Below are 15730 nucleotides of genomic sequence, written 5' to 3' on the forward strand. Positions count from 1 at the left end.
CCCTTTTGTTGCCGGCCGCCAGTTCACTACTGTGCTGCGAGCCACTCGGCCAGTTTCCGCTGGCGAGACAGCCAACCAAAGCAGCACTTTTCCTCCTCCCTCCTCTGTCAACCCCCCCCTTCCTCCTTTCCACAATGTTAAGCCCATTTTTAGCTTGACATAATCTGAAATGGTACTTAAGTGAATTTATGTCTACCTCAGTGCATTAACTTCTGCTATTTCCTCTTTTATGTTGCTGTTTTTTGCAGCGGGTGCAGCGACAGAGGGAGCGGGAGGGAGGGAGAGATTTGAAACTCAGACCACGGAGTAGACAGCCTATCAGTATTCAGTAGAGAAAGTGAGTGATGGAGGGAGAGAGACGGAGGGAGAGGGAGAGGGAGAGAGAGAGAGAGAAAAGGAGGAGGGGGTGATGTATCAATATTCTGAGTAGTGTTTGAGGGCAAGGGGAACGAATAGAGGAGAGGGGACGGGGGAGGAGGGAGGGAGGGAGGGAGATTGGTGGGAGAGAGAGTGCTTGAGTGAGTCTCTGAGTGTGATTATTTGTTCAGGTATATGTTTGCATCTTTGATTGAATGTGTTTTTGTCTCTGTGTGTGTGTAGAGTTGTTAGTCTTAGCATGCATGGACTATGGACAGTAGCTGTATGTAACTAAGTGCCCTCAATTGCAATTTTTGGGCATTGTACTTTTTAAAAAGTATTTCCATTCTACGTGTCATCAAAGGTGTTATTTAATTCAGTAGAAGGCAGCAGACTTTTGCTGACTGGCTAAATATATCAAATCTTTGTGAACAGAATCTGTTCAAATCAGTTATATGTCTATGGTAAATATGCTACCTTGTTTATTTTAATTTGGGCAGCTGTGATTGGTCAGCTTTGAAGAATAGACAAAGACTATACACATGACAGCCCAGTCCATTAAAAGTGTGGGCTGTAATGCTTAATTTGACCTCTCTATATCCTTGTTTGTTATGTTTGCATCTTTACACAATAATGTAAAAACATATTTTAAACAAACTAGTTTCGCTCCCAGCTCTTCATCTGAGTGTCAGGCCTTGCCTAAACCAGTGCTTTTGAACATCATTTCTCTCTTTTGTCTGTGTTGAATTTCCAAATTCAAACTCTAAAGATAGTAAGTAACACTGCTTCTTGAGCTATACATTTATGTTTGAGCCAACGCCTGATTTGCAACAGTCAGATAACAGCAGGATGTTTCTGTTTGGTAAAAGTACATCCCTGAGAACAGTTCTGCTGAAGGTTTCTTCCTGTTAAAAGGGAGTTTTTCCTTCCCAGTGTCGCCAAGTGCTTGCTCAAAAGGAGTTTGAGTTGTTGGTATATTCTACGTGTGCTTGCAGGCAAGCGATCAAAAATTATAACAGACATAATTACACATTATTCTTGTCTGCATCTGTCTCTGTCCACAATCGAGCAAAAGACAGCAAAAAAAAAGAAAAGAGGAGGTCTGTGATGTGCTTATGTCTCCTCAGCACGAAAGTAGAAAAAAATAGCATTGAGAACCTTTCAGAGAAGTCGAAAGCCCGGGGATTAGATACATTCACCTCTTTATTTGAAATTTTGTCTGTCTTTAGTTTGGAAATCCAACCTTACATCATTATATATATAACAGAAAATAAGATTTTAGAGGTATTAGGGTAGAGTATAACTGATACCCTTTTAAAATAGGCCTACTTCCTTCTTCATTTGCCTTTGCACAGTAACTCTAATGATCATGTTTACCTCAAAATTTGACCAAAGTTTTGGCATGATTGACAACCCGTCGAGATGGTTCAATTAGTCTGCCTTTTTTATTTATTTATTTTTATCTAATCATTCATTTTGAAGACAGGTGATGATTTTGTTATTAAATGGGATATGCCAAAAACAAGCAGTGGATGGTCTTGTAGGGAAGTAATATTGGGATAAGCTTCCTAATATAATTCAAATTCAAATCTTACTTTTTTAAAACTTTTTTTACACTTTAGAGTGAAATTAATAAATGATTAATGGTTCTTTCGTGATCATCGCAGCTTTTAGAGTTTAAAAAGGTTCAGAAACTTTTATATTTCTGAAGTTCTGAAAGTAAGAGTGCCTGCAAGAGACATATTTAATGACATCTTACTCTCTGTAAGTAGAGTAAGATGTCATTAAATATGTACTTCTACCCAGTATGCTTTCAAGGTAAATACTTTGAACTTACCAGCTCATTTGTGCATTAGTTTGTGAACTATATGGAGTTTTACACAATGCAAGGTCTAAGTCATCATCCCTTTTTTGCGCTTCTCCAAAACAGTGTTATGGTCCTGCTAGTCACTGAAGGTGACTTGCCTAAAATAACCTCAGTTAATCACAGTGTGAAATAAAGGATGTGAGGTTTATGTCTTAAAAGACAAAGCGAAAGTAGATAACATAGTTACGGATGATGAATAGCGGGATCAGGAAAGCGTGTAGTTTCTGTTCGTGTCTTTCTTTTAACAAGTCAAACTTTTAAACACAACTTTGATCTTTCGCTAACCTTAGCCAAGGTAGCTCTTATCTTAAAAAATATTGACGTCACACTTGTGGCAGCTTTGATTGATTAGGACCTAAGCTGTTTATTTTCCGTGTTTTTAAACATGAAAAAAAATTGAAAGCTGAACACGTCAAAAGTAAACATCAGAAAAATGTGAGAGCTTCACATCAGGAAACGCTGAGAGTGTAAAACAGTGAAACGTTGGACAAAATTAGTTACATTTTCTGGGGTAGTACTTATTGTTCAGTTGAGGTTAGTTTGTGTGTGTGTGTGTGTGTGCGTTTGTGTGTGTGTGTTTGTACAGGACAGGAGTCATTACAATATGTTTGGATGTGATGGAATCTCCCACTTGTTTTAGTCATCCTCTCTCCATCTCTTTCCTTCTCCGTCTCTCTTTCCCTCTTTTACTCTGGCTGCTAATCAGCATTTGAAAGGCAGCTTTGACAGTGAGAAAGAAAGTGAGGGGGGCACATGGAGGTGGGGATAAACGAAAGCATGAGACACAGCGAGTTAGGGGGGGAGAGCCAGCCAGAGAGAGACTGAGGCGAGGGGCTGTACAAGCATGCCTTTTATATTTACTAGTGACTGAGAGAGAGAGGGAGAGAAGGAGGGAGAGAAAGGGAGCAGCTGAAGGCAGAGACAACTGGTGTGCACGGCTTTCCCAAGAGGAAATGAAAAGAAAGAAGCTCAGCAAGGAGAGTGAATGAGTGAGCGGGAGAGAGGAAGGGTGGGAGGGAGCATGCTGGCTGGAGAGAGAGAGAGAGAGAGCGAGAGAGAGCGAGAAAGAGATTCTCACACTGGCTGTGTCCTAATCCGAGTCCATCTCAAAGAAGCAGCGGAGAAGAGTGTTAGTGAAGTGAGTCTGAGAGCCGAGGAGAGCTACATCAGCTAGCTCACTCCACTTCGCACAAACACACACAGACACACGTTCTCCCTCTCTTTCTCGCGCTCTCTCTCCCTCTTTCACAAACACACACACAGTCTCCGTGCAACGGGAGTCCACGATGTGTCCGGCTGCACGGCCACGGCTTTTGTGAAAGTGAGGGGATTGCCGCTGCCCCTGTCCCAGCCCCCTTGGCTCACACACTCAGTGTTTGCCGTGTTTAAGCTCGAGGTGCTGGTGGAGGTGGTGGAGGTGTGGAGGGAGGGGGCACTGCCAGGGCAGAGCAGGGGCACCGAAAGGGAAGAGGAGGAGGAGGAGAAGAAGAAGACGAAGAAGAGGAGGAGGAAGAAGAAGGAGACAAAGTGGATCAGGTCGACAGCGGTAGATTGAATGTTGGAAATGCCCATCAGGTGAGTAGATGATGGACCTAACAACTTACAGTCAGAATACACATGCATGATCACACACACACACACACACACACACTGGTCGCATTGTAAAGTTCTGTGACTAGAAGGAATAACTGTGTCTCCTTTTATTTAATAATTTGCTGTCAGTTTAAAATGACTGAATTATGATGTGTTAGTTTGGTGTTTGCTGTGATTTTTAAATGATTTTTACCAGATTAAATTTTGTCAAAGTTTTACTGTATTTTGTTAAATCTACTCCAAAAGTACTTTCCCCCCCCTTTAGATGAAAGATAAGCTTGGTAGCCATAGTGATAACTTTTGTAGCCAGTCTCGTTTAGGATGGGCGATAAATGTTTTACTTGATTTCATTTATATTGCTAAATTAGTCCGTTATCAGTGTGGTTGTTATTACAAAAATAGAAAAAGGACACAATGGTAAAACTGACTGTATCCTTTCAACCTTTTTTACTGGAGTCTGTTTGTACTGTGTCAGCTTGTTTAAATCTATTTAGTTAGAGAAAAGAAAAACACAGAAATGTGCTTTTTTTAAAAAAAAAAAAAGTCTAACTTTATAACATTTATTATTAATAATATTAATGCACATCAAGCATACTGCTTCCCCACAAACTTCTTCATCAGTTCAGTTAAGCTGGCAGGCATTTTCACTCCAATCTCCACTTTTTCAGATAAGCCGAATAATTACGCATGTTTATGTTTTGTGCTGAGTGCACCTCTTTCTGATAGATTTCCTGTGCTTGAGTGTGTTTGCGTGCGCGTGTGTGCGTGCCATTTGAGATATGGAGGCACAGAGTGAGCGGCTGCCTGCCCGTCTCCACCTGCAGAGGCAGAATTGGTCACAGTTTACTGGCTTGGTAACATTCGCTGCCTTCAGGGTGTTTGCAGCAGGTGGTCCAAATTGGCAGAATGACTGTGACAAACGCACGGTGTTCACTGCTGCTGTAAAGTAAATAACAAACTATCACAGAGTGTTTTCTAGGTTTTTTTCTTTTTTCATAATTTTTTTTTCTGTTATTGCTCTCAGAGGCTTGTCACTGGAAGAAAAAGTCAGACTACCAGAATAGAGAAATGCGCATTTATGAGTATGTGCGTCGACGGGCAAGTGCGAAAATGGGATTTGTTTGATTTCCTGCCAGATTCCGTTTGTAAGTCTGCACTCCTCCATATGCGGATATTTGCCTTGAGTGCTTATTTTGTATACTCTCCTTGAGCATCACTCTGAAATCAGTGGCATGTGTTTGCTATAAATTCTGCTCCGTCTCGTACGCCATCTAAAGCATCATTTGCAGCCACACCTGCTGAGATTGCAGGTGCTGCAGATAAAATCCAACCAAATAAGTACGTTCAGTGCAGACTTTCTCATTCGGGTGTCAAAATGTTACCAGCAGTTAGAAAAAAAAAGAGTTACCGTCCACACTGGTGTAATTTTGCAGTTTTCCCCCCACTTTTAAAAAATCGGCATTAGAGTAAAGACTGGATCAGAACACTGACGTGAAGCAGGGTCAGGCCGAGTCATTGCATGAGCACGGTACAGTTTATACCCCGACCCACTGAGCCACTAAGCCTCCCATCCGTTTCACTTCTTGCATGTGCGGGACGCTTTGGTCGTGACCTACCTTCGGGCCTTTTTTATTAGTCCCAGACGCAGGTTTCTTCTTCGGCTTTTGCATTCAGGGAGCTGCAGTTTATGCCAAAGGGCAACTGTGTGACAGAAGCTGACTCGGATTACTGTGTGAAAGTGGAAATATTGGTAAGAGCCCTGTTTGAAGACTGCAGAAAAAAGAAACAGGGAAATGTGATAAAGGGTAGTTTGGGCTGCTCTTAGATCACCTCTTTTTCTGCTCATCAAAGATCAGGGCTGGCGTGCGTTTCTGATGTTTTTCTTTGTTCGCTTTGCATAAACGATGATCACACGAGTGGATAAAATTGCTAATTTCAGCAGCGCAACAGCAGGTAGGCATTTTAGGAATTTATCTTGGTTAGCAGACAGAGGCAGGCAGCCACTTTTTTGACTCATTGACAAGTTCTCAGGTAGACAGACACCTCGCCTCGCCTCTCCCTTCCTCTTTCTATTCCTCTCTTGATATTTTTGTCTCTCTCTGTTGCTCTCTTCCACACACAGACACACACCAACGTGGTCAGTGTGTGGCGTGTTGACAGACAGCCGCTCACACACTTCCAGCTCCCGTCGTGCGTGCGTGCCAGTGTATGTGTGAAGAGCGTTGACAGACAGTGTGTGGGTCTGTGACAGAGGGTGTCAGCGCAGTGTCAGAGAGATGTGTTTAGTGTCACACTCTGCTGACCTGATCTCCGGTCGGACTGTCCACTCCGGCCCCGCTGTGGCTCCTTACATAACCCCTGCTGTCATTCACACACCAGCCTGAAGGGATCCACCACTCTTTTGTGCGCAAACACTCGCAGACACAGTTATTTAGTGATATGCACACAATGTATGGATGTCCACGTTTGCAGACACTTTCCCTCTAGATGGAATACCAGATCAGGTGTGGGCTTCAGAGCGTAAATCCTCACTCTTTCATGTCTTTTTCTTTACAATCTCTACTTTATAGTATAAGTAGAAGTTACGTAAAATATATCTGGAAATGTACAAAAAAAGCATCTGTGTGGAAATATAGCGTGAGCCCGGCGGGTATCCTGGTTTCCCCAAGTGTACTGCCAGACACCTACACATCTTGTGCAACTCTTATCAAGAGTTTCACGGCGCTCTGAACTCTGACATTTGCACCATGCTAATTGATGTGTCTATATTAGCATGTAGACTTCTCTGTGCTGGTGTGCAGAGCTAGAGTGTGCTTTCAAGTCCTGGTTTGAGCGCACACATTGCTGTTTGTGTGTGTGTGTTGGAGAGATTGAGTGACCCTGTGTGCTGTTCTCTGGCCTGTGGTTATTTGGAGGTCAGTGCTGATGTGGTCTCTGCCTGCGGGAGTGGATTTACCATCTTCAGCCGTATAGAGAGCTGCATCCACTTGGCTGACTCTTCCACAGCGAGAGGGAGAAGTTTCTGCCTTCTTTCTCCCTTTTGGTGTTCGCTCGCTATTAGCTTAGATTTTTGAAAAAATAGGAAACGCTGCAATATGTGGGAATGTTATCAGTATTCCCCTTACATGTGAGCACACTGACATTCTTTTTAGAAAAAGTATTTGAAGTCTCACTTTTCACCTCAAGCCTTCCCTAGCATTAATGTTGGAGTATTTAACCCCAGAATAGACTGCATTTATTATTTAACCTTGTGCTCGGGGGTTTCTGTTTGAAGCATGTAAATCATAAAGGTCAAAGATGGTTAACTTAATGATGGACGGAACATTTTTACTAACTTACTTAATGCAATTTTTTTTTACTGCATTTTTCCCTCAGCCATATCCATGTTTTAGTGTTTTGTACTCCTGTTAATACTTTTTAGTTGCTCTGTTGCACTATTTAAATATCTAGTGTATCAAATTGGAACTGAAATATTATTCCTGCCATATGCAGACTACTTTTACCAACAGGGAAGCCTAACCCTAGAACTCATTTTTCTCCTGCTGTAGGACTAAAGTATTTGAAACATAACATACTTTCATGCACTATTTGGATTATCTTGTATATGTGGTTGCTTCGATAGCAATATGACTGTAAGACCTTCGGGCTCAGCAGACGGCGTGTCTTTTTCATTAATTGAATTACTGAGAAAGGGATTGCATTCAGTTCGTATGATGAAAAAATAAATAAATCTGCAGAGCAATCTACAGGGGATACATAATTTTTGCTGTAAATATGGTTTTCTGTGTAATGGTAGCTTCAGCTTCATATTTGATATAGTGCAGGTGCAGTCAAGCACTCCTTTTGTGTACACTTAGGGCCAAGGTAGATGGTAATTATGACAGGCATGGATTGGATTCTGCGTATCTCCACGCGGTGAGGAGTGGACATCAAAGAGCGCTCACCAAAGCCTTCTGTAATAAAAGAGAAGAAAGACAAAGATATTGATTAGGGTGAACATTAGTAAATCTCTTTCTCTCTCCTTTTTTTTCCATCTTTGTCTTTATCTGTCTATCATTTCACTACCACTCTCTCTCTCTGACTGTCTGATTTGCCTCTCTCCGCCTCTACTTATGCTCTCTCCATCCCCCCACACCTTCCCCATCCACCCCCCTCTCCCCCTCCAATCATTTATTTATTGCTGATCTCTTTATTCCGTATTCGTTCAGTTTAGGGACAGTCCGCGCTGTGTACGATGGTGTTTCACTCTCACGAACACACGGTGCCGTTATTATCATTCCTTTACACCCGTTCCAAACACTTTTTCTTCCTCCTCATCAACGCAGAGATACCTGGGGGCGGGCGGGGTCACACTGGTCCAATCTAAGGCCGTATTGATTCCATTAGATAATTAATGATCCAGCCAAGGGCCAGGGAGGAGCAAAGGAGAGGTTATAGGAGAAGGATGTGCGGTGAGGATGATGGGAGAGGCGAAATTGGTGGGTGGATGGGTGTGTGTGTGTGTGTGTGTGAGAGGGAGGGGTGGCTGCGGACGCCAAGGCCCTTGAGAGTTGGAGAGAACCTTGGGTTGGGAATCATCCAGAGTCGTCAAGGTCAATCGGAGCCGGAGCTCCGATACGGAAGCAGAATGCCGAGCGAGTTGGAATATGGAATGCTGAGCGAGAGAGGAGGGAGAGAGATCTTCATGTCCAGAAGCCGCCGATTGATCAGCAGCTGAAAAATTGTACATTAAAAAGTCTTTTGACTTCCAAATCCTGAGGTCCAACCAGGGCCGTAATGCATGATAAGTAGTTTTCAGCCCTCCAACCAGAATACCAAACTTCATCTCCCCAGACGCTCCAGACACTCATTTACAACTACTCAACAACATGAAAGGCAAGATAGAAAACTAGCTACATCAAATATTCTGTTCATGTTATTTCCAACCGTGTTTTCTACATCTTCCATGATATTGAACCTTCTCGATTTGATCAAATTTTATTCACAGGAATACTTCATCACTGTTGTACTGTGTATATACTTTACTTTTACCTTTAGACTTGGATGAATGAAGAACAGAGGAGAGCTGTCAAGAAAGCATTATCAGTTAAATTTTGATTGCACTGAAAACTGAACTGCCTATGTCTTAAATGGGCCTTGAATGTTAAAACCTTTTATTTAGCATTTAAGTGGGGAAAGCTTTTATTCAGCTGTGGGCATGAAAACAGAGGAGATCGAGAGGTTGAAAGACAACACCAGGCTTTTTACAGCTTTACAAAAATAACTTGTGAGCACATGGCAGATGAGAGCTGTCATCTTTCAAAATTTTCCATCATTTGTAAATTACAGGAATACTTGCAAGTTCAACAAAGCTTTTGTAGGTTTACTTGATGTAAATGTGTAAAACTTTCTGCTTGGATTTTGCAGATTTTGTGAATCAGGCTCAGCCCTGATTAGCCTGGCCTTTGTAATGGGCTATTGGTCAGTATTTGCTCTAAAATGTACTAAAAATAATAGTTTTTTCACTTTTTTTAAGTGAAAGAAAAAAGATCTAAAAGTGCAAAAAGTAACATTAAGAGTCTCTGTGTGATGCACTAGGACAGCGGCATCATACACATAATCTGTAAGACTTTCATTGAGGAGAATGAGGTTCTACTCCCATTAAGGAGTCCTTGTTTTATACTTAACTAGTTTTTTTTTTTCCTGTAAGTTTTCTTTCAGTCACTGCTTGGTAACAAAAGGCATGGCTAAGGCAACAAAGCTCCTTGGTTAGATCTGGGAAAAGGTCATTAGTTTTGGTTCTAACAGATATTTTTACATCATTTAGCGCATTACAAAGAACCTTCTCCATTTTCAGAGGTTCACCCATTTCCAGGGTGACGAGTCACATCTTTAGTTGAGCTGATTACAGTTGTAAAACATGACAAACAAACAGAGTGAGGCAGAATTTTATTTGCCTTGACATGTAACTGAGAATGCAGTAGCTGTATGAGAACATCGTTTTTAGTAGACGGCACGCACAGCGATACAGAAAGCAGCAGAGAGAGCAGGAGAACAGTAGTAAAGACTCTCACTCTGAGCCGAAATAAAATAATTGCACTTAAGTAAGGTAATTAACACAAATAAAATAGTTTTTCGCTGCACCGCCTGAACACTCTGGGTTACACTCTCACTTTTCCTCTGACTCTTGTCTCCTTATAAACACAGGGAGGTCCAAGGGTTTCAAAGGGAGGGTCCCACACATGCTAACATCCTCGCAGCCCAGCTAGGGAGGGAGCCCAGAGTGTGACTTTGATTGTTTGCGAAGGTCACCATTATTCTGCTGTACAGAGGAAAACAATTCTTCTAAAATAATTCTTTGCTGTGATGTTAATGTATACAACCCTTAAAACAACCTTTTACATATTTCTTTGATATTTTTTAAACCCCCAAATTTGTGAAAAATCCTCTGAAACTGTTGTTTTTATTGTAAACTATAAATCGCACAGGCTCGGTCCTGCTCTTCCCCTTTTTACATGAGTGCAGTGTGCATGTAGTCTCTAGTGGGCAATGAGAACTCCTCTGCCTCCACATTGGCAGTCTTGGCCAGCCTCTGTATTGGGCCCCAGGGGTTGGGGAGATGAGGCATAAAACAACCATGTCTCTACCTAGGGGAGCTGGTGGCATGGCAGTGGAGCTATTGTCTGTCGGCGTGCTGTTTGACTTAAATGTGTTCATTTGCCTGATGCCCCTGACTCCCCACGGGGAGGGGCGGCCCGGGGAAAGGAGGGGCACGCTAACGAACCTCTGACAGCTGGAGGCCCTAATTAAACGTCCCTGCTGAAAATAAACAGAGCAGGAGCCAAGCAAGCAGCCAGAGAGAAGCGCACTGCAAACAGCGGCTGTGAACGCTCGCCGCAGTGCCCTCCTCTTCTGTTGCTGCTGAGGCTGTGCCAAGAGTGCACGGCTCTATAGGGTAGGGGTCTCAAACGCACACGCTCAGGCTGGCACACATGCACCACACTTATGAATATGGAGCACTGCAGCAACATTGTGAACACCTGCGGTCACACTTGATACAAGTTGATCTCTACAGCTGTGGGCACAGTATTTTATTTTTTTATTTTTTTTAACTCCCAGTGCTCTCAGAAGTTACACTTTTCTTTTTCATAAATTTCCCACTGTGCCATGACAGAATAAGTTGACTGGCTTCTCTCGAGTGGGGTTGTTTCACGCTCTCCGTCTAGATGACACATCTGACATTCAGAAGCCTGTTGTGCTGCTAGCTAGCTGGAGCATTAGCAGTCAAAGTGGCGGGGTCTATTTGGGTGAGTGCATTAATGGGCCGACCAACCAGCGACAAGGTTATGAGGCTGATTGAATAAATACTGTGGAGGCCCCTGTCCATTACGCCCCTGTGTGTCTGCCCAGATAGAGAGAGAGAGAGAGACAGAGATGGAGAGATAGTTTGAGACAGAAAGATGAAAGGAGAGATTAGATAAGCACAGATAGGGTCAATTAAGAGATAAACATACAGGTATAGGTTGAAGAGAGGCTTGCGCCTGTGTGCGTGGTGAAAAATTGAGAGTAAATTGCTTCCTGTCTGTGTCTCCTTTTGATCTCTTTGTCCTACTGTACACAGCCCAATTTGGCATGTAGTGCATTTATCCTGGCGAGGTGGAGAAGGTGACAAAGGTGAAGTTGTTAGACAGAGGTGCAATGCCCTCTGCTCGACCCTGTCTTCTCTCCGGCAGACTCTTGGAAAAGACTGTCAATGTTGCAGGCTGGTAACTTTAGGATATATATATATATATATATATATATATATATATATATATATATATATATATATATATATATATATATGTATACTGTAGGTTACCTATGTTGGAGGAATGCCCGAGCCTTAAAACTTAAGGCTAGGAATATTCTGCCAATGTGAATACCCAGGGAAGATGTTAAATCTGGAAAATTAACCAAACTCATTAAATTTGCAGCTTTATTGCTTTCCTGCTGATTTAAATTTACTTAACAGGCAATCAATTTGCAGGCAAATTGTCTGGATTTCACATAAAAGAACTCTGAAGAGCTAGAGCATTTAACATTAGGAGTGCATTAATGTATGAACAGCACCAGTTTATTCTTCCATGTCTTTAATAAGTAGAGATAAGATTGCCCTTCTCTGCTTCATCTTGGACTGCAGTAACATGCTGCAGGTATAAAAGTTCATAAATTATAGCCACAGTCAGGTGGTCAGTCCCCAGTTTGATCCAGCTTGAAGTATTTCAGCTGCAGTTACATGGATTTTGATGTAAAGCATTCATAGTGGAGGATAAAGCATGCTGATTCTGGTGAACTCTTCCTTTACTGTTACTGCACGCTTTTTGTACATGCATTGCATAATTGTGAACAAAATATTCCTGCTAGAACTACCTCTTCAGTTCCTTTGGATTACTGACCTCAGAGCATGTTCGAAATAGAAGTTTTACATTTCTGCTTCACTGTTGCGGCCTAAATACAGAGTAAAACTATTAAAGTTGATGACCCACTCTTCCCTTTCAACAACTATTCCGTCTTTGTTGAACTGATTATTGACTCCTCTGCCTTTGAACTCTGTCCAAATGCATTAAATGTTGGCTCTTTTCGCCCAGATTTGCAAAATGATATCTGCCAAACCTGCCGAGCTTCTGCTGACCCCTCTTAGCCAAGGTCAGCATAGCCATGCTCAAACTCGAGACATAATCCATTTTCTTTTGCCCTGGCACAGCTCTACTGACATGATTGTGCTGACCCAGCCGGGCCAAAGAAAGAGGAAGTGAGAGAGCGAGAGGCAGAACGAGAGAGAGAGAGGGCATCTCAGGCCCAAGGGCATGACACTGGGGTGCTCGGGGCCACACCAGCCCTTTAAATGTCAACACAGCACAGAGGGGAGGGAAACTGGTGAGGAGCGGCGCTCTGTTTGAGGACAGGAAAGAATATTGGCAAGTGATTTTTTACTGCAGGAGGGTGTTAGAAGCTGGCACAACGCAGCAAAAGATCTGGAACGGGCGGGGTGTTTTGTCTTCAGACATATTCGGTTTAAACTCTAGTCACACACAGGTTTGAATATTCTCTCCGGGATGAAGGGAGACATTTTGAGATCTGTGATTTTCAGAGTAAGTGTGACTTCAAAGGAGGGTTAGTGTTTTGTCTTATGTCTGTTATCTTGGGAGCAGCCCCTGACCTTTATGTAGGGAAGTACACACGGTACCTAATTACTCTGCCTCAATCTCTTTCTTCCCTTCTTTTAAAATAATCACTCTTGCCTTCAGTAAGATATCACAAGATGGGATAAATTTTCACCCAAGCTTTTGGATGCAAATGATAGTCAAAAGTCAAATTAAAAGTGTTGAATGGAAACTGTAAAAAGAGATAAAGTGTCATCGTTTTCTTAAAATTAAAAGCAGGTTTTCTGCCCTCTTTAAGAGTTTTTCTAGTGTTTCTTGAAAAAGGGGGGAATATCTCATCAATGATGGAAACAACACAAAAATGCCATGCGTCTTCCTGCCTGTAGTTCCTCACTATATTGTGGCTTTCATTAGTAGTAGTAACGTTCTTGGCTCTTTTTTCTCACACCCCATTTTGTCACTTCTCTCCTTTCTTTTTGTGAATCTCCAGGTCTGAGTCCATCACGTCCTCAACCAATCGAAGCCTTCGTTAACAGCGGCGTGGGCACGTGATTGGAGGAAGGATGGCAACCATGCCATTTGTTAGTGAGGGGAAATGTGTGAGTGTGGAGTGGGATTTCCTGCAAGGACTTCTGGCCAAGCCTCCCACCCTGCCCTGGTGAGACATCTCTCTCTCACACACACACACACACACACACACACACACACACACGCACACACATAGGCTGAAACTGTATAAGCCTACGTGCATGCCCATGAATTAATCTCTGCAAGATGAAATACATGCATTAACACCCTTGCACTCACTGACAGCCTGAAGAAGCTTTTCTTTTCTTTTTTTATCAATGAAACAGTATCCAGAAACATACGTCTTTTCTCCTTAGTGCTACATATCACCTGTATTGTTGTTCACCTGCCAATCCTGTCAGAGTTGCGAATCCCCCACCCTTAGTGGGAGATTAAGTAAATTTGGCTGGAATTATTAATGGGAAGTCATTTACAGGCGGATATAAAAACTAAGCAGAATCAATGTGTGTGTATTGATTGTTCTCAGTGGCCGGGGTCGAGGCAGTATAATAATGAGATGTTACACAGGCTGGCAGCATGAGTCCACACACACACACACACACACACACACACACACACACACACTGATTTCACTTATTAGAACCTAACAGGGAGAAATGCAACAGCTGTGTCAGCTGATTAAGATATAAACATATGTAAGCACAATATGCGCACGTCTTTCCTTTGTTCTTTTCTTCTGTCCCACGTGTATGCGCGCACACTCACTCACACACCACCGGTGGTCTGTCTAAGGATGAAAATCAACAACACAGACACGAGGGAGAATGGCTGGTTCTCCTCTCTCTCTCTCTGTGTCTCTAACACACACATACACACACTTTATCCCAGCGCAGCACCGACACAAATTGTGAAGTGGCTGTGACAACATAATTCCACCACTCAGGCCCCATTGAGGAGAGTCAATACCCAATCACAGAGACAGGCTACCTGAGCCCCGGCCCCCCTCTGTCACTCTGCCCCTCCCTCGCCTATTGATCCCTCAATCATGGCTTCAGCTCACTAGCCCGGGACCAGATGAGAGGGGGAGCTGGGGCGGGGGAGGAGAGGGTGAGAGGAGAGGGTGAGAGCGAGGGGCTGTAGGGAGCGAGGGAGAGTAAGAAAAAATAGGCAGTGAGAGATTGTGTGTATGTGTTCACATATGGATTTTGGAGCAAATGGCATTATTAGGACTCTGCTCTGCCCGATAAAAGAAGCGAGTTTGTCTGTAATTACCAGGCCAATCTGCGAGAGATGGGTCAGAATGGAGATTGTTTCACTTGAATTGCAGGAGCCATTCCCATTATGTGTATTTATGAAATGAGTTTTTCAGACTGATGCTGAGGTCATTTTTACAGAGCACGAATCAATCAACAGGTGGTCAGCAAATGGCCATTAAGCGATAGCCCAGCAGTTTTTCTTGTCTTGCGCTGCGCTGATTCAGATTTGTGTGCCCCTCTGATCCTTTCTCCCTGTGTTTATCTGTTCCTTCATTTTACTTCTGTCTTTCGTCCTCTGCACCACTTTCGCCCCTGTCCCGTTTGCCCTCATACCGACTTCCCTGTCCACGTCTCAGTCTCCAGAACCTGCGTAAAGAGAAATCTCGCAATGCGGCTCGTTCTCGGCGGGGGAAGGAGAACTTCGAGTTCTTTGAGCTGGCCAAGATGCTGCCACTGCCCGGGGCCATCACAAGCCAACTGGACAAGGCTTCGGTCATCCGGTTGACCATCAGCTACCTGCACATGCGGACCTTTGCCAGTCAGGGGGACCCACCCTGGAGCCCTCTGCTGGAGGGAGACAGCAACTGCAGCAAAGGTGAGCAAGAAACAGGGAATCACCTGAAAAGAAAAGTTTTTGTGACTGAGATATTACAAAGAAGATGACGAAGAAAATGTAGGTTTTATGTTTTCAACTAAAAGAAATATGTATGATCTAAACTATTATAAATGTGGGTTTTACATTGCAGGTGAAACAAATTCTTTTGCACCATTTTTAAAAGTGTAACTTAAAAACTACTTTTTATGTTTATTTGACTTTAACATCAAATGTAGCAGCAGTGTGTTTGCATTAAGATATCGAATTTCTCCCAGACTGAATGAGTATTAGAGCTGTAGACTCGTACGTTTCCTTTTTCTCTTCTTACCAAAGTTAACATTTTCTCAGAGCCTGGGATGGGATTGGAAAAGTATTATGCTTTCAAGCTGAGTAACAAAATACCCTAGTA

General features: G+C 42.9%; 1 protein-coding gene across 5 annotated transcripts in view; it reads left to right on the top strand.

Annotated features, from left to right (window-relative positions):
- Positions 1 to 15730, top strand: part of npas1 (neuronal PAS domain protein 1) — a 59937-nt gene that overhangs the window by 20136 nt on the left and 24071 nt on the right. For 2 of the 5 annotated variants that reach the window (XM_039622313.1, XM_039622318.1), the window contains exons 1-3: positions 1880 to 3799; positions 13433 to 13600; positions 15083 to 15321. In XM_039622313.1, coding sequence (XP_039478247.1) covers positions 13506 to 13600; positions 15083 to 15321 — 334 coding nt within the window. In that variant the 5' untranslated portion in view covers positions 1880 to 3799; positions 13433 to 13505. Of the gene's footprint in view, positions 1 to 1879; positions 3800 to 13432; positions 13601 to 15082; positions 15322 to 15730 lie in introns of those variants that run through there. The other 3 variants (XM_039622317.1, XM_039622316.1, XM_039622315.1) reach the window with 2 other exon arrangements.

This window comes from Oreochromis aureus, linkage group 14, assembly GCF_013358895.1.
Source record: "Oreochromis aureus strain Israel breed Guangdong linkage group 14, ZZ_aureus, whole genome shotgun sequence".
Taxonomy (NCBI): Eukaryota; Metazoa; Chordata; class Actinopteri; order Cichliformes; family Cichlidae; genus Oreochromis; species Oreochromis aureus.